General features: G+C 36.3%; 1 protein-coding gene across 2 annotated transcripts; it reads right to left on the reverse strand.

Moving 5' to 3' along the window:
* Nucleotides 1-1,797: 1,797 nt before the first annotated feature.
* On the reverse strand, nucleotides 1,798-24,503 carry LOC103706875 (poly(A) polymerase I-like). Of its 2 annotated transcripts, XM_008791136.3 has the most exons (15): nucleotides 24,338-24,503; nucleotides 24,132-24,210; nucleotides 17,284-17,394; nucleotides 14,253-14,350; nucleotides 14,059-14,142; nucleotides 13,852-13,970; nucleotides 13,599-13,671; nucleotides 13,434-13,479; nucleotides 13,208-13,317; nucleotides 13,005-13,112; nucleotides 12,853-12,912; nucleotides 7,659-7,720; nucleotides 4,550-4,865; nucleotides 2,245-2,501; nucleotides 1,798-2,138 (listed from the first exon to the last, which is right to left on the reverse strand). In XM_008791136.3, the coding sequence occupies exons 1-15, from the start codon at nucleotides 24,416-24,418 to the stop codon at nucleotides 2,135-2,137; spliced, it is 1,608 nt and encodes a 535-aa protein (XP_008789358.2). In that variant the 5' UTR covers nucleotides 24,419-24,503; the 3' UTR covers nucleotides 1,798-2,134. The 2 variants fall into 2 exon arrangements, 1 of the variants encoding a protein (XP_008789358.2); XR_005510779.1 differs by lacking the exon at nucleotides 4,550-4,865.
* Nucleotides 24,504-25,714: the final 1,211 nt, after the last annotated feature.

Consider the following 25,714-nt stretch of genomic DNA (forward strand, 5'->3'; position numbering starts at 1 on the left):
ATACTTTACAAAAACTATTGTTTTTTATTTATATGCTTGCGAATAATATTTAGAAGTGTAGTTTCTCTTTTTGACTACTTAATGCTGAAATATATGTGGTTACTTTATGACTAACCTGCTTAGGTTTCTCCTTACAAGGCAATAGAGAGTAATATAGAAAAAGAAAGATCCAATAATTAATTAACCATAGCTCAAGGTAACAAAAAAAAGAGAGAGAGAGATATGGTTAATATAAAAAAGAAACATTAAGAAAGATAAAGACATTGAGAGAAGCATAATCGAAATGCGTCAATCGATAGCCAAAGGTTTCAAATAGAGGGAAAGAGAGATACGAGGGGCAAAGAGATTGAAAAAAAGAGGAGGGGTTGAGAGATAGAGAGAGAAGGGGAGGGAGTTCTTCGTATTAACCTTCATCCAATGAACCAAGGATGAGAAGAAAAGAGAAAAGAGAGGATGATGGAGAAGTGACAGTGAACAAAGAGTAAGTAAAGCATAAGTCAGATTCATCTACTAAATATTCTCACAAGATAAGTAGATTCAAAACAAATATTGATATCGAGTAAATTATAATTTTATTAACATGCAATTCATAAATTTATGAACTTGGGTTTTAAAAGAAAAATAAAATTATAAATATAATATGTTATCTCAATACCAAACATTATGCATATATTTATAAATCTTTTGTTGAAAATGCATACTTGTTTTAAATTTGACATATATAAGATTTATGAATACTTTTGATTTGTCTAAATTTGGACTCTCAGCTTCACTATATTTTAGATCCTACTAATTCAAGGTGATGCATTAGCACTTTGATTATTCCTGAACTCATTATTCTCTTACTACAAGGTTAAATGCGGTAATGTTACCCACCTCGTGAGATATAAGTGTGATATTCTAACTTACTTCATAAGTTATAAGTGAGTAATCTGGACCACTATAGGTATAAGTGTGATATTCTTACCTACATCACAAGTTATAGGTATAATCTAGCCTGGCAACAAAATATAAGTATGATTATAGTCTAAAAGATTGTTGAGCTAAAATATGATATTTTAAATTGCTCTTTTTTAAAAAATTGTTGAGTTGGAATATAATATTTCAAATTATTCTTATGAATAATAAAAATGAATATTTGAACAATTTGGGCATTCTATATTTGTTGTATTAAAGCATAATGATCTTGCTTGTATGGTTAGTACTAGCAAGAAAACTTATTTAATCTAATACTTAAATTATCTAATTAAGATATTCATTACTTCTGGAAATGTTAAGTTCATTATTGGATCTCTTCTTTCTGTATGGATCCAAAGAACTAGCCACTAACAAGGCACTGTTATGATAGACGCTAGAGATGAATGATTAACATAGCCTAGAGAATAAATATTGAAAGTATTTTTATAGATTTTTTTCTTTGATTTAATATTTAGAGAATAATTGTTGGTAGAATATTATAAACAAAATTATTAATGTTTCTTATTAGTTTCGGACTTGTTAATTATTAAATTTGACTTTTAGTTACTCTGATTTTGTTTTGTTACCTTATTTATTCTATTATGATATCATGATGGACACCTTACATTCTTGTGGGATAATACCTTTTTAAGTATGTGGTGGTTGCCATGTCAGCCAATTTCTGATCTCAGGTCAGAGGTGTGATAGATATAATGCTTTAGTTTTGGGTCAACTTGACACCTTCACCAAGAGGTCAAGCATATTTGCATTCTCATTGGTAAGAAAAAGGACTTCACACCCATTGTCACAATCGATCTTTAGAGTTGCAAGATCAAAATCTAAACCATAGTATGTCATCAACAAGTTCTAAAATATCTACGAATAAAAAGATTATATGATCTAGAGACTGTTAAAAAAAGAAAATAAAAAATGATGATTACTGACTTGAGATTAAAGTGGGCTCGAAGTCAGTACACCATGCGGCATACAATGTACATCAATGTTGATAATGAGATACACACAATGTACACAAATGAAAATTGATTTCTAAAAAATAAGGAAATTTTATGCCCTTAATACGAGAGGCTGCTCGATACAAAATCAACTGCCTGACCTAGCCACGAAGCTCCATGACAATCAATCAGTAGGGTGATCAACGTAAACTCCATAAAGTGCCTCAGCTGCAACAATTGGAAAATTGAAGAGCAGCTTGATGGAATCAATCTCATACATTCAAACAAAAAGAGGTATCAAATTCTTTTCTGGTAGTTTTTAAGGATAAATTACCTGAACAAAGAAGACAACGGAACATAGCTTTTTTTTGCAGGAGCCACATTCTGACTTTGTAAAAGAGTAAGCTGACAATTCATTGTATCCATGATTACTTTTCCAAGCACAAATCTGGTTTCACCTAGATCCCCTCTCTTTAGCAGCTCATAATTAATGTCACGTGTCTCTCTCTTCTTGTCATGGGATGTTATATCATTTCCAAGGACATCGAAGAGTTCGGCTACACTCTTTCCCATTTTCTCAGAGACAAATACCTGAAATCCAAGAAGTTCAAAGTGCTCAGTTGGCTAAATGCTGATTCCTATTAGTTCAACACACACAGCATTCAAGAAATAATGGAATATCGGTCTGATTACCAAAAAGGAGTTTGTGCATGTGCAGTTGGTTGCGGTTAGGGGGTGCCGGGGTTAGAGAGATGATTACCAAAAAGGAGTTTAGCTTTTCTTACATATTCATTTATAATATTTATTATAATTTTCTGTTTCCTAGAATTACACCATTCTAATTCCTGGGTTCCCATGACACAGTACTTCCTACATTGTTCCCTTTTTTACTCTTCTGTACCATCCTATGCACCATGCTGGTTTCATGCTCGTGGTTTCCTAAAAAAAATCACATAGCTAAGCCTATAGCTTTGGGATCCAATGATCTATGCCTCACAAAATCACCAAATCTTCCTTCTATTACCCAGAGACCTAATGCCACGATACGGATAAGTGTTCCTTTCCTTATTTGTCTTCACATCCTTCTCTAATATTACAAAAGTTCGCACCTTGCCAAGTTGTTGTCATATGCCTGAACCCTAACTGGGATTTATTTTTTAGGAGTCACAAGGGAGGCCACATATAACATCTCTCTTTCCTGAAATCTAATGCACTCCTTAGGCAGATCCAGAATCCAACTGAATACATCCTAGGCAACAATCAATTAACCCTTAAATATATTCTACCAGAATTTATCTAAGCCAGTGAGGATAGGTTTAAGAAGACCCACTAAAGTCAGCACATAAGAGGAAGCCCAACATAAATCTCTAGGGCCTAGGCTCTTGGGTCCAATCAACATTATATCACTCATCCATATGCAAGCATCTTCCCTCCTGACTACACACCTAAACTCTGCAAAAAACTAATCTCTTGCAGAATTTCTTACTTTTAGCAATCCAGTGGACTCTACCCTTATGCAAATAACTACTGCCTTGCAGAATATTCTCATTTTTAGCAAGCTGGTGGACTCTAAAACCCAAATACAATTAAAGATTCGCTCTCAACCCCTTTTTCTCTCTCCTTATATGTGTAAAACAAATAATAAGAAAGGATTTCAAAGAAATTTCTTAGTAATTATGCAACATCTGTTAGTGCATGTTGAAGCATTACCCATCTTCTGATCATGCATCAAATAGGTTCAATTCTTTTGACTGAATGACAAACAATAAAAATCCCTGCTCAATCACCATGTGAGTTACTCATGCCAAATTGCCATGCATCATGATTCAACCATCCCATCATGTCACCAACCCCTGAGAAAGCACCAATACCCTCATGCGCACTGGCTTGATGAACCAACAGGGTGACCGAGGGAATGTTCATAGCAATGACTCCATTGAAGATTCACTTACTACAATACTGCAAAAGAAATCACCTACAAATGTCCTGATGTATCAACAGCTAATCATTACTAGAGGGTTATAACATCCAAATTAATTTGCAGAAAATCTATCTTTATTCAAATATAGTATTTGAGTTAGAATATGAGAAGTTGAGAATGGAAATTTCATCGTTTTCAGTCTCGAATGCTATGTCACTGTGTTCGCTATTCTGTTATGTTTTAGCAACTATTTAAAATAAGTATTCCTTTTGTTCTTTATGTTTTATTTGCATTCTCTATTTTAATGTTGCTACTTCATTAATCAGTACTTTTATTGGATCAACGTGCATAAGCATGTACAGTACAACTAGTGGGTGTGTATGTATCCCAACCAAAGCAGAATGTTTAAAAAAGAAGATGATGAATTCCCAGTTCTTTAAACAACTATAGAATATACCAGCGATGTGCTACAGGACAATAATATATTTAACAGGATGTAGGATGCAAAAGGATAAAATTATAAATTACCATCATCACCCAATAGAGAGTGCATGTTATGAAGGATCACACCAAATTAATATATATTTATAGATAAACACAATGACATAGAAACTACCTGAATGCATATGGACAGATAACATTAGTGCATTCAGAAACAAAACTCATATGGACAAGATTTTTCAAAAGAACATAGAGCAGCATGATGATCTATACTTACCAGTCCCAAACATGGCAAAGACTCTGGGTATCTGGTCAATGATTGCTGAAGAACATCTATTCTGGTTAAAGCATCTACAGAAGATTTAACCAATGATGCTAGATGACAGGTTTCTTCCAGGAGTAGCTCATCTGATTTAGATTCAGAAGGTTCTAAAATTTCGGGAACAAACTGACCATGACCTTTAACATTTTGTCTTGCAAACTCCATGGCTTTACTCCACATTCCATGGTACAAGATAGAGGAGAGTGTCCAAACTACTAAAGCATCTTGAGGATGTTCTACTAATGCCAGGTGAAATGCCAACAATCCTAGCCTGATTCCAATGTGTGATTCATCAATGAAAGATCATGAAGCAATAAATCATAAGTGCTGGCAATATGAAAAATCCAACTGCATATCAACACCTAACTGTAAGCATTGTCGTACTAATCTATAAAAGGATTCCATGACCATACCAAGAACATGATAAAGGTTAAGTTTTATGAACAGTTTCAATTTAGCTAGCTTTTCTCACCAAGCAAAATGAAACCTGCATTTTGTATATTGTCCTAAAATACAAGAGAACTTTCAGTTAGATTTAACAGACAAGGAAAATGTGCTCGGCAAAGTCTCGAACAAGCAAACTGAAAATAAAGAAAATAGTGGTACATACAAGAAACAAAGGGTACTAAAAATATGACGGAAAATGAAATACTATTAAAGCAAAGAGAAAAAAATTAAATGAAACGAGACCTTAATTGTGTTGACTTAAATAAACAAAATAGTCATGCAACTATAAGGACCTATTTGGATGATTGGGTTGAAAATTCTATTGGATTTGTAGATTGGGCCAATACAACCAGCAAAATCACAGAATTGCAATCTAGGCTATGCCTATATTCAAGTAGCTAGGAATAGCTTTGGAGTGCGCCAGCCTAGATCCCATAGGATTACCTGCTAAGGTCTTTTTTTCTCTCCCTATGGGATTCGGACCAGCCCACTCCATAGCTATTCCTGGGTACTCATGAATATAGGCCTATCCCAGCCTGTAATCCTATAATGTTACTAGTTGTACTGGCCCAATCCACAAATCTAATAGAATTTTCAGCACAATCATCCAAACAAGCCCTAAAATGGAAGAAAGTAACTTCAGGCTTGCCTTCACCGCACAGCATCCAATAGCCTTAAAACATCAATTTGGATAGATAAACTAATTTCAGACTTTGAACTTCAACAACAACCCATGTTCATATAATAATAATCATAAGTTGGGAAAAAGCATTTTTGGTGCTCACATGGATCCCACATACGATAATAACAAGCCTGAAGTACATCAAAGAGTTTCTCCTTCGTGACCAACTTCACAAGGGTCAAGCAATTGGAGGCGATCTATCTCATTAGATCATCGCTATTACCATTCTATCTACCCAAGAATGGAAAGGAAGAGTAAGGAAGAGAGAAGTGAGAATATGTGAAAAGAGAAATCCAGAAGATGAAAAGTCAAAGACAAGGGATAAGATAACGATTTGATACAGCCACTTCAGTCAATCTTATTTTAATATTCAGTGCTTTCCCCTCATGATTACAGATTGGCCATAATGTCCTCAATTAGTTATTGGTCAGTTACAATTCAATCTCATATAATAACTAATTAAGAGACATAACTTATAAGGTCCACTACTATATCCAATCAAATTTCAACAAATCTACTATTCCTTGTTAGAGACATAACTTATTAAGGTCCACTAATATATCCAATCAAATTTCAACAAATCTACTTATTCTTTGTTACATTACAGTCAAATTTTGATCGTCAACAATGGTAAAGCTTGCGGCAATTTTCCCATGTTTGGCTAGTCCATTGAACATTAAACATAAAGCCTTAGTCAAGTCTACCCAAGGCATAGGCCAATTATGTTTCCCAGCCATTATTGCCATCAAATAAGTCTTATTTTCAAAGAGAAAGGACACTACAGTAACTTATCTTTTAGTATTTAGCAGACCTGAGCTGTCAAATCACCACCCTCAGACCTCAGAATGCAAAGACATGAAACTTGAGTATCGATTAATTTCTCTTGATTACTGTTGTAAGGAATGATGTGAAAATCCAAATCATCAGGATTAAAAACTCAAAACTTGCCCATATTTATGAGTGGTTGCTAAGAGATGTTCATATTTGAAATAAATGGCTGAAATATCTTGAGAAATCTTAGTGATAATGGATAATCAACTTTGTTCCAACAAACCCATAGAAAGCATTGATCTCAGCCTCCATTTTTGCCATACATGAATCTTCTATCATGAATGTGATACTACATAAAAAGAAGATGCTGCTCCAAAAAAAAAAAAATACACCCAAAAATGTTAAGAGGAATAAACGGAGTTATTGAATTTTCGAGGGGAAAAGACTCCAAAAGAAATAATAAATTCAAAATAAGATCAGCCTCTCTCCCAGCGTTGCATGGACGCAAAACCAGTTACTGGATTGGTTGTATAACAAAGAGTTTGATTTGGCAAGTGTTAATAAAAAAGGATAACAGAGATAAATAGGAAGAAAATAGTCCCATGTTGTTCAGTCTCAAACATTATAAAATGGCAACTTCTTCAACATGTAAGATTGGAAAGGAGTAAGCTAGTAACTCTGTGATGCTTCCATATATACTGTGAAGTGATCATAGGTATTCCGAAAATCGAATTCTGACAATCTTTAGAATCTGCAGTTAGAAGATTTGCCAAGGATCAACAGTGTCCAATGCATATCTAACCCGCCAATATGTATTTCATATAGATTCTTCAAGATGGACACAAGAGTCCAGGTGATTCTGCTTTTTTGGATTCTCATGGAAATCCACCTTTTCTAAAAACTTCTAGATAATAGGACCCACAATTAGAATAACCATGGTGGTTGCATAGTTGTTGTTATGGTAACTAAAGATAAAATAATTGGAGCAACAACCAAACATAAAAATAGAATTGTCATGAACTTTATCCATTCTATCCATTCTAGTTTCTGATTCCATCCTCCGCCCCCCGCCCCCACTAGGGACAAACCAACCAATGCATAAAAAAAAAGTTTGTTCATATATACATTCAATGTCACATAATCATTAAGTGAAAAGTTTCTCACCATAAATAGTAATTCGATGGGCGGTCAGCAGCAAGTAATTTATCAACATTGGAGAATAATTTCTGTAGAACACAAAATCCATAGCATTAGAGAGATTTGACAAATATATATATATATATATAACATACATGTCTTGTGGTTTTGGAATGGAGTTTTATGTGTGTGTGTGTGTGTGTGTGTGTGTATGTATGTATGTATTTTGTGTGTGTTGCCTGTATGTATATAGGAGAGAGGGAGGAGAACTTTTTTCATGACAAGCTAGATATAGTTCATCAGATATATGCCAAAGAAAATATCAAGAAAAATAAACATGAAACAAAATTAAATAAAATTTAATTGACAAGCCCAATGAATGAATCCATCATGTCCAAGGGTGTAGAGATCATGGTACCAGCTATTCGTCTTTATAATGAACTATCTGGCATATTATAAGATCATGGAAAGAATCAAACCTTGTTTTAATTTCAGGATTGGGGGGCGGATAATATTTAAATTGGAATGACGCTTAAGTTGCTATATATGATCCCATAGCCTTTAGGACTTCATGACTCATTATATTGAGAATTACAGGCTTCCACAAAAATTAATTAAATTGAATTCAGGCAATTGGTTCACCATGATCATCGTCACACTCAAAACTTGGCAAAGCCTGACACTAGGTCGTGACTCGTGACAAAAACATTTGGTGTGCAAGAGCTCCAAGATATCAATTTCACATGTTGAATAGACCTAAAATTTGTAACAGATATTTAACATATGTAGTCAAGCAGAGAAAATTCTAGGAGGGGCACAAAAGAAAAACTATGCTTAGACCATAAATTTGAAAGTAAGAAAACAATTCAATCATTCACTACAAATAACCACTAAAATTTGAAAACATTACCAAAATTTTCAAAAAAAAAATCCATACCACGGTCTTTTTAAGAAGGGTCAAATTTACTAAAATTTGAGTTGGGCCCCATGGTATTGGATTTTGCAACCTGCTTGAACAAAGACTTAGATGTATCAAACATCAAAAGAGATCGGAAGATGATTTTGAGTTTCAGTTAGAACTCCGAAACCAAGAAAGAATTTTTGGTTTCTTTTGCAACCAATTAACAACAAAGGCTAGTTCTAAAGTCTTGGATGAAATGACCTATGATATAATATTTAATGTACATAAGGCAACTGGTTTTATCATTTGTCATTAATTTATTTATTTAAATTCTAGAAAGTATTTTGCCCACGTTAAAGTCAAATTTTGAAACCTTTAAGGAAAAAAATACAATTGGGTGATTGGTTGCAGGATATTCAAGAAAAGAGAATATCTGTAAAGGATTAAGATATTCTTTGTAGTTTTAAGAAATTGTTGAGGGAAAAAGATGAGGTCATGTGGGGTTTGCAGAATAAATTGAGCCTCACAATAACGAACCCAAAGATTTGATGTCAGATTTATGTGATTTGATCTCATATCTCCTATCTAGAAGGTCTCATAATCTTGTGTAATAGCCATCATGTACATGGATAAATACATACGGATGTGTGTAAGATTAAAATATGAACCTTCTGTCAATATGTTAAGTGCTAAGTAGTATTGAAATATGTGATATGCTTTCGTGAATAATCCATAAGACATTTGCTAGGGAACTTTTGGATTTTAGCTATGTTTGGCATAATAGAATTTATGGGATCTTTAGATTTAAGAAACAACTTAGCATTTTAAAATTGCATATTTGACGTTATGATAAAAATCTAAAGATTGAACTAAAGCTAAAAAACCAACTTTTAATTCCTAAGGAATTCAATATTTTGAGTATTTTTATTGAACTCAAATGGGGATACTTCCTTATTTACATGTAATATCTTAAGTAAATAGAAACAGAAATGAAAAAAAATGAAGAAGATTTAAAGTAATGTTATTTTTAAGGGCCTTGTTGGTATTTAGCCTGCTAAGTCATCAACCGACATCCCATTGTGACCAAGGGAACCAACCCACTTAGGCAACCGACCTAAGTAGGTGAGTCACCTCTTGGGTCCCACTTGCTCAGCCAACCTGTCTTATGCAAGGGTGACTAGCAAAGTAAAAAGAAAAAGCAAAGGAAGGAGAAGAAGAGCAGGAGGAGGAGGAGGAGGAAGGAATTTGGGCTTCTATCAATGTTAATCTATAAGTAACATCCTCCATGTCTTTTCATTTAAGTTTTTATTTGATTAGTGTTTCTTTTGGATCTCTTAGTTAGTTTTAAGCTTGTGTATCATTAAATTCTAAGTTGCATGGTCTTTCCCACAATCTATAGTTTCCCTTGCAAGTAACTTCAAGACTTTGTTTAAGTTTGAATTTGATGTGTTTTTGAATCATAATCAGTTTTAAGCTTATGAAGGGTTTTGAAATTCTTTGAATCCTAAGAGTCTAAGTAGGATTTTAAATCTGAATTTTGAGAATCAATTCGTGAAAACCTTTTTAACTAAAGTATTGCTTTGATAACATAAACCACGAGTCGCTTTTTGAAACCTAGCATTTTCTTGAATTTTTGACTCTGCCATAGATTTGATTTCTAAAGATGTTTCGTATTATGATGATTTTGACTTGTGTTGTAGTCCCACACTAATGAAATCATGTTGTAGTATCTATTTGAAACTATGAAATTTCATGAGTCCTCTAATTGATGTTGTCAGTCTCATGTTTGACTTCATATTCTCTACTCACTAGAACTTCTTATTACATGTGTTTACTTTCGAAACTTTCTAATAAATGTTTCACCAGATACTTGTGAGCATTTTCAAAAATGAAATAAGCACCAAGATGAGTGGGTCCATTGCTAGGTGGCATATTAGTGGCCTCATTCGGTTCATCAATGAGGAACCTCCACTTCTGTAGTATCATGATCTAATCTGGATTACTAATGAGCATATTTCCGGACCCCAATCAGATGGTATATGTGTGGCCTCGCTCAATATTGACAAGGAACCACTAAATAAGTGACTTGTGGACACTTGGCCAATTGGTATGAGTGGACCTCAAAGATAACGAGTGGCCTCATTTGCATCAGCAGAAAGGATAATAAGTGGCCTCATTCGATTCTTAGATGAGGATATAAGTGCTTTGCTTGCATAAGCAACGAGGTTATGAGTGGCCTCGAGGTCAATCCAATAAGTGAACCTTGTAAGAAAATGTCAAAATATGTGAAAATTCAGAATAAAATGTCAAATGTGATCTTATCATTTTTAACATTCTCTTAGTTGTTAGAGATTTAGATTTCTCACCTCAATTTTTGGATAATTGTTCAATTTATGGTTATACATGGACCATTGAACTCTTACTAAACCTATGTTCCGAGCCTTTAATGGTATCTTATTTCTTGTCAAATGCTTTGATTTCCAGATATATTATAAAATGATTCAAATGAATTTATACTCAGTCTTTAAGTGATATTTGATAATATGTTTCATATAAAAAGATATTTATTTTCAATACAAAAATATTTGGACCATGGTAAAGTTTCTTACTGCGCTTCACTACACTTATTAATCTTTTCAGCATCAATAATGAGGAAGTGGACCTTTTAGAGAAGAAGACTCGATAAGTGGAGGTTGCCTTTTGCAGATCGACTGAATATTGAAACAAAACTGGAAATATAGTATTTCATTTCTTCTTGATATTCCAGAAGGAATAGCACTGCTTGTAAGGAAATATGTAAGTAGAATTTTATGATAATGAAATGTTCTTCATGATTTGTTCAATCATAAGCTATTTTTTATGATGATTTAAATTTTAATGTTAGATTCATTTGGCTATGGTGGCCACAAACCTTAGGTTTCGAGCAAGTTCAAATTTGTGGTCTTGACACTCTATATCCAAATGCTGTGGATCTATCACGAAATGTTTTAAATTGTAAAAGAAAATCTTGCAATTTTCCCAAAAAGAAAGATTTAATAGCTCTTAATATCTCCTTAATTTTTTTAAGTTTTAGGTTGCCATCAAGCATTCTAAAAGTATAGAACACTCTATGATGAATTAAATGGGTAAACGGGTGGGTGAAGTGAGGGGCTCTCAAATCAAAAGAGAACAAAAGAAATATTACCCTTTTGCAATGGGAGGTTTGCAGATTTGAATATCAAATAAATTAAAATGCAGGAATGAAAGTAACAATCTCTAGAATTTACTCCAATATGGTACATCATACCGGTCAATATTGATACATACTGAGAATACTATATTGTACCAGTTCCGAACCAGTATATGGTATGGGCAACATATCGAGTATCCGTATACCAAACTGACTCCATACCAAGCATACCGATATTGTACTAAGTTGGTGCCGGTACCGGGTCTAATACCGAGACAACGAACCTTGCTCCAACTTTTGGACTTGAATTAGTCATTACACTCTGTCTAGGCACTAATCTTCTTGTATTTACCGAACACTCCATGGAAATTTGTTTAAGCCACAACAATTGAGTTCTTTCACAAAAAACGCCCATGCCACATTTGAAGAAATAATTGAAGAAGCTTTCAATGCCAAAAAGCAAGGCGAGTTTTCAAGGGATGTACAGCAAACATTCAAGAACTCTTGTTTAAGAATTTCCCTATAACAAATTCTAGCATTAGCAACAGCAGATACATAAAAAGAATTAGCATTAAGAATTACCCATTGTTTCTATAGAGAATTATACTGCTTCACAAAGTAGAACAGCCACTTGTATATCAGAGAAATGCATAGGTCGATTGGGTCTTACTCCTACTGGACTAGGAATGAAATGCATCTACTGGTGTTAGGATTTACACCTAGTTCACAACCACCTGTGACAAAAGATCCTTGAAGAACAAGAATAAAGGATTTACCAATACTAGTTCAATTCCACTAGTTTTTATCATACTTGGACAACAAACTCAAATGACCTAAGTTAAAGCGCCAACAACCATAAACATAACTCACTTCGTTTGCCTACTTAATAATTCTATAACTACAGGAACCAAATCCTTTTCTTCAGTAAACAAAGAGCTTTAATGCATAAGTCAACTTATGATCTGCTTATAGATTGTTTTTGACTGTCAGACATTAACATAAGGCAAAAGACCACATTATTGCTATAGTTCATATTATAATCCAAAAGATCTACAAGTTTAGAACAGAAACATTCAACTCATGGCAAGACAAATATAATTTAGACATGCATAATTCAGTTTGGTTATATTTCCCAGGGCACAGCATCTTACCATCAGCATAACAGAGCTTTCATTAGATTGCTTCTTGGTTTGATCAGCCAGATATGCTGCCTGAAGCCCAAACAAATTTCTAATAAAACTGAAAATTTTATAGAGGACTTACAACACTGAGTAAATTTAGATGTAACTGCATTTCCACTCACATGAAAGGGAAGCAAGATTTCAAGAAGTTTGAACTTCTGAAGTAAATGAATTGAGGACTCAGCTGCCCCATATGCCAGCATAAAATTCAATTCCATCAGCAACCTTGTCTAAAGAAAGAAAGCTGATATGTGTTAAAGAAACGGCACAAGGTGACCCTTAAGAGGAGTATCCTTTGGCCAATTACTAATCCTTCTTCAAGTACCTTGTCAAGTGTTATGATGGAAGCAGAATAATCTTGTATAGCTTCTGCAGTCTCCTTTGAAAATCGCAAACCAAGACGAGCAACAATTCTCAAGCCACGCAAAATTCTTGCTGCCATTGATCAAAGTTGTCAGCTTTTCTAATAAAAATAAGTTTAGCCCTTATCTCTAAGTTGTGAATATTAATAAGAATGAAAATTTTTTCAATTACACAAGACTAGAACATACCACAGTCCTCTTTAAATGATAAATGAGCTGGAATTACAGTACGCACCTATTCATACAAGTATACAAACAAAACAAGAGACCAATCTTATTCCAAAAAATGAATTTGAAAGATTTAATGTAGCTGTTACATGCTTATTAACAATAAAATAAATAATGAAGAATCACCTTAGATGTCCTTAAATCCCTAATTCCACCAACATAATCATAGATGGTACAGTCAATGGGGTCAAAGAATAAACTGTCAAGAAAAATATCGACATCATAACAAATCAATTTTCCTGTCAATAGCAAACTCTAAAGTCTAAACTGTGGTTATCAGATAACCATCCTTCAGACTTAAATTAGGAAAATTAGTGTGTAAAACAGATTTGGATGGAACACTTTTTCAACATAAACTAATAGCACAACACATAATTACCCATTAATTGTAAAATCTCTTTCCATGCAATTTTTCCAGCGAATAAAGTCTTTCTCAGCACAATTATTGGGTACTCTTCTTTCTTTGACATTTTTCTGTCTGGTGTCAAAGCTGGAAACCTAGCACAGAAAGAATCCGATTGGCAACTAAATTAGGTTCTAAAACACAAAAATAATCAAGTTTGACAATGTCAGAAGATGCACAAACCTCGATAATGGAGCCTAGGATATGAACCTGGCATATTGGGAAACGACGCCCTATAATTCTACATTTATGAAATTGCTTTGTAATCTGTGCGAGAAAAGGCAATGGTTCAAGTCAAATTTAAAAGAAAAAAAGAATTAACATATAACATCAAAACCTCTTGATGCATCTCCAAACAAGCCAAGGACTTGGAAAACCTGTTCAAGACTAGCAGTGGTAATCACATCAAAATCTTTTGGCGTTCTCTTCAAGAGTAAGTCCCTCACACACCCACCAACAAGATAGGATTCAAATCCTGCATGCAACATACCTCAATAATAGTTTATTCCTTATCGACTTGAATACAAATAATGCACACATGTACTCAATATATTAATCATGGATGTACAAAGAATACTAATTTCAATACCAAATCATTTTTTATTGTCTTACTCAAGGTCCACAAGCTCGGTACCAGATACCGTTTCGGTAACTTATCGATTCAGTACGGTACGATACAGTCCTGTACCAAGATAGCTCTCCAGCCATTTTTTCCAATTTTTATCTCGATATGCCTCAGTACGCACCTCAGTACACCTCGGTACAGGTCGATATAGGGCAGTACGCCTCGGTACGGGGTTTATAACGACTTAAAGTTAAGTTTCGTACAAATTTTCTCTCGATACAGTATGATAAGCCACGGTCTTACTTTATAGCAGATTGACCCATTCTTGATACCCTTGAAGTCATACATTGTTTAGCATAAGATTCGTCATCTCGGTACCGGACCCCATATCGGTGCCACACTAGTGTTGTGTCGGTATAGTACGGTATGGAGTCTTTTCGACATACCGAGTGTCGGTATGCCATCTGTATAGGATACCAGTACCAAACCGGTATAGTACACTTCGTACCACCCAAATCGGGCCAATACAGCAAACCATCGTTTCGCACAGCACTGCAAGGTCGAGATTTGGATAAGCACAGTTCACATCCTAGCCATCCTATTTTCTTAGTTCCAAAAATATTCCTATCTAATATTTAGGGGATACACTCTTTTTTCCAATAAAAACTATCAACCATGAAGGAATCATCTTGAATAAACGAAATGTCAGGACTGAACTTAAGCAACATCACCAAGCTTCTAATCTAAACGACCATAATTAAAGAAACACCAACACCTCAACAATATCAAAACTCAAATCTAACAAATCAGTTTTCATTTCAGTAATTCCTTGAAAGTTAAAACTCTGATTTATTTTCATTTTTTACTTTTATTTTTTTTCTATCACAAATATTAACTCCTTGGATTTTTCACTAAATAAAAGAATAACTTTTATTACTCTACAAAAAGATAAATCAAATATTAATGAAACAAGAACCAACTTTAGTCGGATCTTGGCTCATTTATCCAAAAGTCACTTACAAATAATAAAGGATGGCATCTTCATAAACTTGCACCTGTGAACACCTCAATGTAGGCCATTAGATAAATGGGACTAATTTCAGAAAGGTATAATCCACATTCCACAGAATTCTTTTGGACTGTTCCTTGCTTTTTAATTCATAGAATTTATCAATTTTTTTAACATGTTTCTAAACTATTTGTGGTTAAACAAAGATCGGAGTATTAGTTGCCCTGCACACCACACACATTCATCGTACCACACAAACACTTGGCGCACACTTGCATAGAGAGATATGCAAGTCTATAACAAGATTCACGAGAAACAATCTAAGATAGACTACTTCAGTCATTTTCTAATGTAGATAAGATTTTAACTGCCAGTACTAGCATATAAATATATATATCAAATAAAGAAATGATGAACCGGCCCATACCGGCTTACGGGCCGGTTCAGCCCGTACCGAACCATTTCGGTCTCTGGCCGGTCCGGCTCGAAGTTAAAAAACGGTACCGGTCTAAACTAGCCGAACCGTACCGGCCCATACCAGCCCGAACCGTACTGGCCCGTACCAGCCAAAGTGTACCGGCCTAAACCGGTCCATACTGGTTGCAAATTTTTTTGGGCTTTTGGATGCATGAACCAGACCGAACCAGTGTACTGGTTCGTACCGGCCTGAACCAGTACCGAACCGGTCCGGTGGCCGACCGGTATGCCTACTGGTACTGGTTCGGCGATCCTTGTATCAAACAACTAAAAATAGTTTTCAATTAATCTAAGAAAGTAGGGATATTAATCATCCTTCATGACCATCATGATTGTTGTTTTGCATGAGAATTGTAAAATTTCAAGTAATTTGCATGCAAGCTAATATTAGACGACCTATTTAAAAATATTAGCAACAGAAACTAGCTCAATATTCTTGATTAACGTCAGATAGAAACTCAAAACTATGTTGACATATTAACAACACACTGTGCACACTGCATAAACACAGTCAGTCTTACAGAAAAGGCCTAAACTGCATTTTAATTCTTGCGTATGTCTATGTACGTGTATCTTGCGTATGTCTATGTATCTTGTGTGTCCCTCTGTATGGCCAATTCGGCCTTTTCCCTACAATCATAATAACAGATACAATTATCTTATTAATCTTCAGGCTGAGAGATATAAAAGGTTGAGGTATTCTTACATGTATGTATGTATGTTTATGTGTGTACATATGTATGTATGCATACATGTATATAAGTACTTATGTACGTGCCCGTGTCCACGTGCGTGCGTGCATGTAATGTGGCCAATTCGAATTTTTTCCTGCAATTGTAATAAGTTATGCAGGTATCTTCTTAGTCTTCAGGCTAAGAGATACAGAAGGTTGAGGTAGTCATGCATGATTAGCTTTTACTGCATATAAACCACTTGAGTCAAAAATGCAATGCTCTTCAACATTAAAAATATGACCACTTATACCAGTAAACAATTTCAGCAGTTTTGAAAATATGACTGCAAACAAATAAATGAAGAAACATACATGATCATAGAGTTAAATTTTAGACAAAAATGGCAAGCTTGTTTCATTGTTTTGAATTTAGTTTGATAGAACCTACATCAACACTGATTCTAATCTGATCCTTAGGCCTCAAAATTACCATATCCTAATATCATTTCTCCTAATTCAGCATTATAAAGCAAAAGCAAAAAAAGACAGGATAAGCAAAATAGCAATGAATAACATCATTTTAAAATACAGATCCTTAGACATTCAAGGTGCTATTAGATCAAGCTTAAAAGATTTAAAAAATGTAGGTCTGCACAAGGGAATCTTAAAGAGATGTAAACTCACCTCTACTTCGAAGTATTTTCAGAACCAGCCATGTAGAAGAGGATATTGCTGACTTTCTAATACCACCAGTCCTTGAATCCACGGTCCTCCAAGTTGAGGGATCAAAGAAACCTGATTCCATAGAATAAGAGCAGCATAAATTAATTAACTGGAAAAAAAGCCAAGGAACATAATCATACAATCTGCAAATTTAATTAATGAGAAACGTTCTCCATTATTTCTTACCAGCTAATCAACTTCCTGTTTTCCTGATTCCCAAATTCTGCCCTTAAAATACCTTTTGCTTATATGTAACAGAATAATAAAGTATCTTCACAGAAACAATCTTTTATTTTTCTTAAAATTACTTATATATGCTTCTTGACAAGTCAGAATCTGATCAGATAGGGGGCACCAAAATATGAAAAGCCTGACACAATCTGATCAGATGAGAAATCAGGGCCGATTCAGACCTGATCTAAATTATGAAAGTCCCAAAAAAGTCCATTTCACTCCCTCAACAGTTCTGAGAGAAAGCAATTCAAATACTGCCCAGGTGTCCAATCTAAAACCCTACCAAGCTCAAGAATTTCCGGCACTCCTCCCTGATCATTTTAAGCCCTACACGGTTCAACCATTAGATAAAGATCTAAAGCTGGGCATCCAAAGTACAAAGGTTACATCAAAGTCCGCAATCTCGGTATCGGATACCGTATCGGTACCGGATACCGAATTGTTACCTTATCGGTTCGGTATGGTACGGTACAGTACATTTCTGTACCGAAATAGCTCTCTAACCATTTTTCTCAATTTTTATCTCGGTATGCCTCAGTACGCACCGGTACGTACCTCGGTACGCCTCAGTACAGGTGATACAGAGCTTATACCGACATGAAGGTATGTTTCGTACCCGTTTTCTCTCGGTACGGTACGGTACGCCCTATATCAAGTGGTACAACAGGTCTTGGGTTACATAAATATAAGCTCACTTGATATTAATATAAAAGTCTTTTTGGGTTAGATTATTATCCACCAAATCGACCTTAGCTCAAGTATGGTCTAGTTATTCAGTCGAGTCATTCAGATTGGGTCTTAATCGAATTGTCGACTTAAAATTATTACCCATCCTAACTAATTGGATTGGGTTCAAAATAGACCTAACCCATGGTATGTCGTACCGGCCCAAATCGAACAGTACGGAGCGTACCGTACCGTACCAGTTCGGTACTGGTACCGGTACAAGTGGCGTACTGACACTCGGTACACCAAAAAAATTTCGTACTGACACCAAAAAAAAGTTTCCTACGAAAAGTATGACATCAGTAAGAGGATCTCAATGGTTTCCACCGCACAAGCAACTTATAGAAGTGGGGGCACCTATTTGTAGTGGTGCAATGCCTACAAGGCCATGTTAGGATCATCTGTTGATATTGCAACAAGAAAGGCACTTGGCTTCACATATTCAAGTGCATTACCACTATTGAGATACCCAAGAGCAAAAACTTGCACCACAGCCTCCTGCAAACTGAGCTTCCTACAGAAGAACCTGGGTATCTAAGAACCAGGCAGACACCATAGACCTTGAATGTTGTTGGGAACTGTATCCTAAGAGTCAATCGTCAATGCGCTGATGATTAAATTTTGTAAATAAATTGATAAATTAATAAAATGTTATTTGGCATTATTCATCATTTCATTGTACATCTTCAAATGAACTCTTATATGATGAAGTCCATAGGACTTGTTTTATGATAAAGGAGGATTTATCTTCAAGTCCTTAAACCTGTTCGCGACCAAATGATTTGCTGTTAATAGGACGATAGCATGGTCGAGATTAGGTCGTTGTGAGACATATACGATGGTTGTCCTCTTAACCAAGGAGTGTGGAGACACTGATATGTCGCACAGGTGAAGTGTAGGAGTACATTTCACTGAACGTGACCAATTCCGAAACACTCTACTGTTGAGAGATGTTCCGAGTGGATATGGGTATAAGTATCCCTCAGACCTGAGATCACCACAGTGATTAGCAAGCAACTCACTGTACTTTGGTACCGAACTAGCAGAATTTCTAATTCTAGGACGGAAGGTTACTGGGTGCAATCAAGTACTTGCGAAATCAGTGCGTGAATCAAGATGGAATTGACCCCTCCTGTAAACAGGAGATAATGCTTTGTGTTCAATTTAGCAAAACCTTGGCCAGAGTAATCCTTGTGAGGAGTCACAGAATTTCTAAAGTTGATCACATAGAGGATGTACTTATTACAGAGTTGACAGAACTCTGAAGTCATTCTGGCATTAGGAGTCAAAGGGATGAATTATACAGTAACCATAGTCCAGAGTTTCAGAATATTTGCTTCACATACATTCGGCCTATCCGGACGTCGAGTACCATTGCTAAATGGTCATTTCGATTAGTAAGAAGTTATTCTTGTGCTACCGGCTTAGGTTCGAACCTATGGGGTCACACGCATAGAAGTTTCTAGGTTGATCAAATGGCTGATTGATGATTAAGAATCATTCAGGGATAATTTGGTCAATTCGATTGACAAATTATCCTAAGCAAAAGTTGCATTAAAATAATTATTGAATTATTGGAGGTTAATTAGTAATTGGATTACTAATAAATTCAATTTGATTGAATTATTGGATTTTAATTAAGCCAAAATTGAATTAGATTCAATTTGGGCTAAATTTGGGTTTGACCTAATTCGACCGGGTTCGATCCAAGCCGATTGGGCAAAACCTAATTGATCGAACTTGACCCAATTGGATTGGGCTTGACTCAAGTCAATTAAGAGTCCTTATTTGATGAGGATTAAGAGTCCAAATAATCAGAATTTATTATGGAGAAGAATTTCTAAAATTTAGGAACCTAGCTTTCCCTCTTGGAGAAGAAATGACACCTCACCATTATCCCCTAAATTCGTAGTGCCTCTCCTAATATTTTTTGGCAAATAGTTGGCATGAATAATGCTGGGAGGCGTGGGCATCTGATGGCTAATTCTTTCTTTTTTTGGGGGCATTAAATCCCTAAGAAGTAGGGAGCTCTTGCGCCAAGTTGTTGGCACAAGAGATAAGGATGCAGCATAACAAATCAAAGCGCCATGAGTCCTTATTTTTTGGGATTCATGGCGTGGGATTTGTAGGCACCAAAAGGGAGAGTTTTCAGCCGTGGAAACTTCCTTAAATTTAGGGAATTAATTCGTGCAAGAATCCTTCTTTGAGAAGGACTCTTGAACGCAAGATCAAAGGGGGCGTGTATGGATGTTTTCTTGGGCGCAAGACTCCCTAATTTGTAGGGAGTCAAGGTGCTGATAAAATCTCCAGATCTGTCAGATATTCCACGTGATGAAGCCCTATTTTTTAGGGGATTTCATTGCCAATAGTTGGCGCCATCACGAGATAATTAAGAGTCCTTCTTTGGGCGCAAACATGGGCGGCAGCCTTGTTTTTGGGAGGTGCTTGAATCCCTTTTTTATTAGGGATTCAAGGTGCATAAAAGATGCAATCTTTCCTCCTCTTGGCTGCCGTAATAACCCCTATTTTGTAAGGATTTTAATTGCCAAATCAGTTGGCAAAAGTGGGCGCCTATAGGGGGAAGATGGCGTGGGGACCTTGGCTATATAAGGTCCTCCACGCCAAGGGTTTGGGAGATTAATATTTGAAGAACTTAGAGTTCTGAAAATTCAAAAAAGGATCACATCATCTCTTCCCATCTTCTCTTTCTTCATCTTCCTCCTTCCTCTCATAAGATCAATCAAAGGTTGATTGATTTTAGGAAGAACAAAATCAGCCACAACAGGTTCCCCACAAGCTAGCACTTCCGCGGGATTAGATCAACCCGGAGCTTCGCGTGGATCATCCGTAGAGGCCAGACATGTGTGTGGCTGCGAGGCTCGACTTTCAGATCTTCAGATCCATCCTCTTCATCATAAGGTATGAGATTTATTTTATCTTAGTTAGGTTTAGAACTTAACTAGGGTTGCTGATTTTCTAATTCCATGATTAATCATGCTTATAGTTATTTTTACATAAATAGTTTAAACGTTCCTGTAATTTTTTTCTAAGATATGATCTCCCTTGCATGCCTGGAATTAAAGAGTTTAATTCTATCTTTCCGCTGCGTTTTCTAAAAAATTTTAAAATTACATGCATGCAAAAACCGGCTTTTCCTTTCAAATGTTACCCATCAAGAAGCCTTTATGATAATGGGAATGGGGAAGGTAGCACATGTGCCATAATTGTGAAGAGGATAGCACTTAGCAACATAGGTAAGTACTAGCTGGTCAATCTAATAAAGTTTTCTATGCAGTAACTCCCATGGGCATTGGCAGCTCAAGTTCAAGAACCAAGAGTGTCAAATGTGGGTCTTCTTATGCCATCTTTAGAAGAATATCTATGCATTCACTAAGGGTGGGACAGATTTACAGGAGAGAACCGAGTACAAGCCAACAGGATCTGGGATTTTTTTTGGTGTGAGAAGGGTTTGAAAGTAAGTATTGATTAATCAAGACATGTAATTAGTATAGGGAACACCAATACTGACAGCGGCTTTGATGGGAAGGATGAAGGCTAAGGAGAGGAGAAGAGGCGACATCAGGGCCAACAACGGTGCCAAACATGGCAGATGGTGTCAAGCAAAGTTGAAGTTGTCTAGTGTGTGGACTGGCTAGTGAGAGAAAGAGAGGGTGGGTGGGGGAAGAAGCTCCCTTTGTCAAATATTTTGGTCATAGGAAACCTTAATATTTTGTGTTCACTCGAGAGGTTATACAGTTGTGGATGATGCAAGAATAGTCCAACTAAAGTAATCATTCATATGATGCAATATAAACATTTGGGGTGATATATTATTGTATCATTTACAACCCTATAACCCCTTGACCAACTTCAAAATGCTAAACATTCCAGTGAACAAATATTAACAAAAGAGAGTCCCTTCCCTTAACCCACCCTTCCTCTTAGTTATCCAATCAACATGCCAAACAGCTTCACCTTCTTTTCCTACCATATCTGCACCACATCAAGAACCTTTGTCAAGCCTATTATTACCACAATACCACCTATTCCTAGCATGTAAAAGACTTCGCCAACACCATCATAATGTACTACATCTAATAAGTAATATGACCTCTTAGCTTTTATGATGCTTGGATAATATGGTGCACATTCCAAAGCTAGCACTCTGATGTTATCAACAAACACAATAAGAATGGTTTTAGCCTGATATACCAACAGAGGAGAATAGTCAGGATATCAATTTGAGCCACGGTGGCATCAGGGGCGGCCCAATACATTTGGGGGCCTAAGGCGAATCCAATAAATGAGGCCTTTTTTTAAATAATAATTTTTTTTAATAAATATAAAATATTTAAAAAATGATATGAAAATGGATAGCTATCAAGTACACTATTTCAACAAAGATACATGAATCTAACAAAGATAGGCAAGAAACCTTTTTAATTTAATATTATTTTTGAATGGAAGTGTAAAAAAGTAATTATCCTAAAAGAAGGGCCATGAAACTGATTAAATAACTGAGATAATGCTTGGCAATATTGTTTATCATGTCAAGCAAGAGCGGAATAGGAAAAGGTCATCCCATGGCACTTCATGGCCAAGGTAAAGAAAAGAATTTGTCCAGAGAGGAGCTTCTCTATAAAAGAAAGTAGGGGCATTATAGGAAATTGGCTCCATCTAATTAATAAAAGTCCCATCCCTCCATCTCCCCTTCAAGTGAGTACCCAAGCAGCAACCGCAACATCACAGCACAGCAGCCATTCAACCCCCTCCCTCCTTCTCTCTCTACCACCCAAGAGGGAAGAAGAAACCGAGAGGAGAAAATTAAAAGAATCTCCACCCTCCAAGAAGTCCATTTCCAATCCCCCTTTCTTCCTGATGGCCCAGCTGGATCAGGAGTAATGTGAGGGAAGGAAAACCAAGACCAAAACCAAACAAGAGAAGGGATGAAAGATAAGAGTGGCTTCAAGCGTGTATCAAGCCAACCAAATCCCTCCTCTCTCTCTCTCCATCCAAAACAAAACTACCGTCCCCAACTTCCTAAATTTCCCCTCTGCAGGCCAATCCACCTCCCTTCCATCAAGGGGGAAGACTCGTAGCCAGCCCCTATTCCCGTTTTATATGGGGCCTTTGCTTCCTTTTGGTCACGGTCAGACCCTCCCTCTCTCTCTCTCTCTCTCTCTCTCTCTCTCTACCTCCCGGGGGCCTTCCATTGCCCCGGGGCCTTAGGCGACCGCCTCGGTCGCCTAAGGCTCGGGCCGGCCCTGGGTGGCATCTCTATGAGAATTAAGTTCCAGTGGATGTATTCATACTGCAAGTTGGTATTGTTGCATGAGGTGTAAAGATGCCGTAAGATGCATGAGGCAATCTGAAAGGATGACAGAAAAGCAACGTCCATAAAAGTTCAAAAAGCAAGCAAGTAGCAATAGGCCAGGCAAGCAGAGACTAATGGTATATTGGCACTGGAGTATCCAGTTGTTGATGAATATTAGTTGGATAACAAACCACACATTACAAGGAAGCTCAAATCAGACTTCCCAGTCCAAGATTATAGCTAATTTTTTTGGAACGGATCCAAGAAAGAAACGATGCACCAATGTAATGAATCCGGGGCAAGGTAGACGATGTGGATATTAGTTTCTAAACAACTGCTTAATCTCCAACCAATTCAACAAAGATCCCCATGCTAATAACTAAATACATCGATCTTGATTAAAATCAAAGCTTTCATTTCCAATCACATAACTCTTCCCAGAACCAACAGCTAAGGAAGAAATCAAAGGGCGAATTCTCTCAACCTTCACCTTTGGCGGGAAAGAAATTTGATACAAGAATTCAAGAAAGAGTACCTAATTTTAGCGGAGAATCCAAATCAGCGTCTCGAATAGAATCTCTCAGGCTTTCCCCCGCGAAGGTGTGCTTCCACCTCTATAAAAACAATAATACTAATAATTAATTAGTTAATAAACAAATAAAACCAAAGGGGAGAAAAGATCTCAGAGCTGTTCGAAGAAATTCCGCAGAGGGATGCAGCGAGAAGGGAGGAGGAGAGAACCTGGAGTTCGAAGACTAGGGTTCGCAGTAGAGAGAAGGAGGACAGAGAGGGGATGAGACGGCTTCTCCAAGAGATGGCCATGGGCGCGGGGGAGTGTCATCGTCGAAAGAGCCAGAGCGGCGAAGCAGGTCCCATGCGCGAAGAAAACCAAAGGAGGTTATGATGCGCTAGTGCGCGAGCCCGTGGGTTGGCAGGTCTTTAGAGCCCGATTTTTTCGGTGGCACACGATACCGGTATGAACCGGGATGCGACAGCGATACCGATATCGATGATCATACGAACCGGGACCCGTGCGTTGACCGTACCGCTGATTAAGAGGAGGCTGGCTCTCTTTTGACCAATATTTACAAGTACATGCAAGAAAAATCAAATCTAATATATGTCATAAAATCATATTTGAATTCCTTCAAGTTAAGGAGTAGAATTATACAAATATGCCTAAATTTTTCAATCTTTTTTTTCATGCATACAATTTTTGCTGTCATTATTTATTTTGAACAATATTTTTGCAACCAGCAGAATCAAAAGCTACAATCTGACACAAATTAGCCAATGGATCTTTTCGAAGCTGTGCAGCATAAGATGCGATCCAGTCTGTGGCTCTGTACCCTATTTGTCTTCTGGTACACATTTACTGCATGGAATGCGCTACAGTCTCTTTCGGTACTTTTTTTTTTTTTTTACAAGAAAGAGGAATCATGGGCTTTTTTGGGCAAAAGAACATAACTTTTCACATCAAACTAAAGCAAAAGTGCATTTCAAAGGCGGAAAATCGAAGATTACAAGCTTGCGCCTCTTTGATTTTTATTCATCGTGATAATATAGCTCAATTGCATTTGAGCTATATTATCACGATGATCTTGTACTCCTTGCTCTAAAAGTCATTTTTAGGAATCTATGATTTAATTTCACTTATTTTAGAATATTAACTTTTCTTCTCTAAAAACAAGGGAAAAGAACTTTCTTAAGATCATGGATCTCAAACTAAATTGGTGAGGTTCAACATGGTAAGTAGATTGGGCATGATTCCTCCCAAGTCCCAAGTAGAATCCACTGCATGCTATATCATCTTTCTAAGGCGCAGTCCTTAGCCAGCCTAAAACCAGAACTAAGCCTGGTCCATGATCGGCCTAGCTTTGCGGCGGCCTGTATAGCATTAGATAGAGTGAATTTAGCAAAAGATATATATTTAGTTTATGGCCCTTAAATATATAGGAGTTGGTAGTCTTATATGACTCCATATTGCATTTATATTCTCATACATCATGCAGTAAATTCATTATGCTGCATTCTATTCATGTCACTAATTTCATGTCTCATGTGATCCTACAACAGTCACAAGTTTGTACAATTTAGTTTGAGTGGTTTAGTTCACTT

This window comes from Phoenix dactylifera, chromosome 2 (assembly GCF_009389715.1).
Source record: "Phoenix dactylifera cultivar Barhee BC4 chromosome 2, palm_55x_up_171113_PBpolish2nd_filt_p, whole genome shotgun sequence".
In the NCBI taxonomy this organism is placed as follows: Eukaryota; Viridiplantae; Streptophyta; class Magnoliopsida; order Arecales; family Arecaceae; genus Phoenix; species Phoenix dactylifera.

What these genes read in the sequence shown, in the direction of transcription:
- LOC103706875 (XM_008791136.3), bottom strand. Translation starts at nt 24,418, where the DNA reads ATGGCCATCTCTTGGAGAAGCCGTCTCATCCCCTCTCTGTCCTCCTTC. An exon ending in CCCTAGTCTTCGAACTCCAG is followed by an intron (nt 24,211 to 24,337) that starts GTTCTCTCCTCC and finishes TTGTTTTTATAG; the next exon opens with AGGTGGAAGCACACCTTCGC. An exon ending in GAAAATACTTCGAAGTAGAG is followed by an intron (nt 14,351 to 17,283) that starts GTGAGTTTACAT and finishes TGTTGCATGCAG; the next exon opens with GATTTGAATCCTATCTTGTT.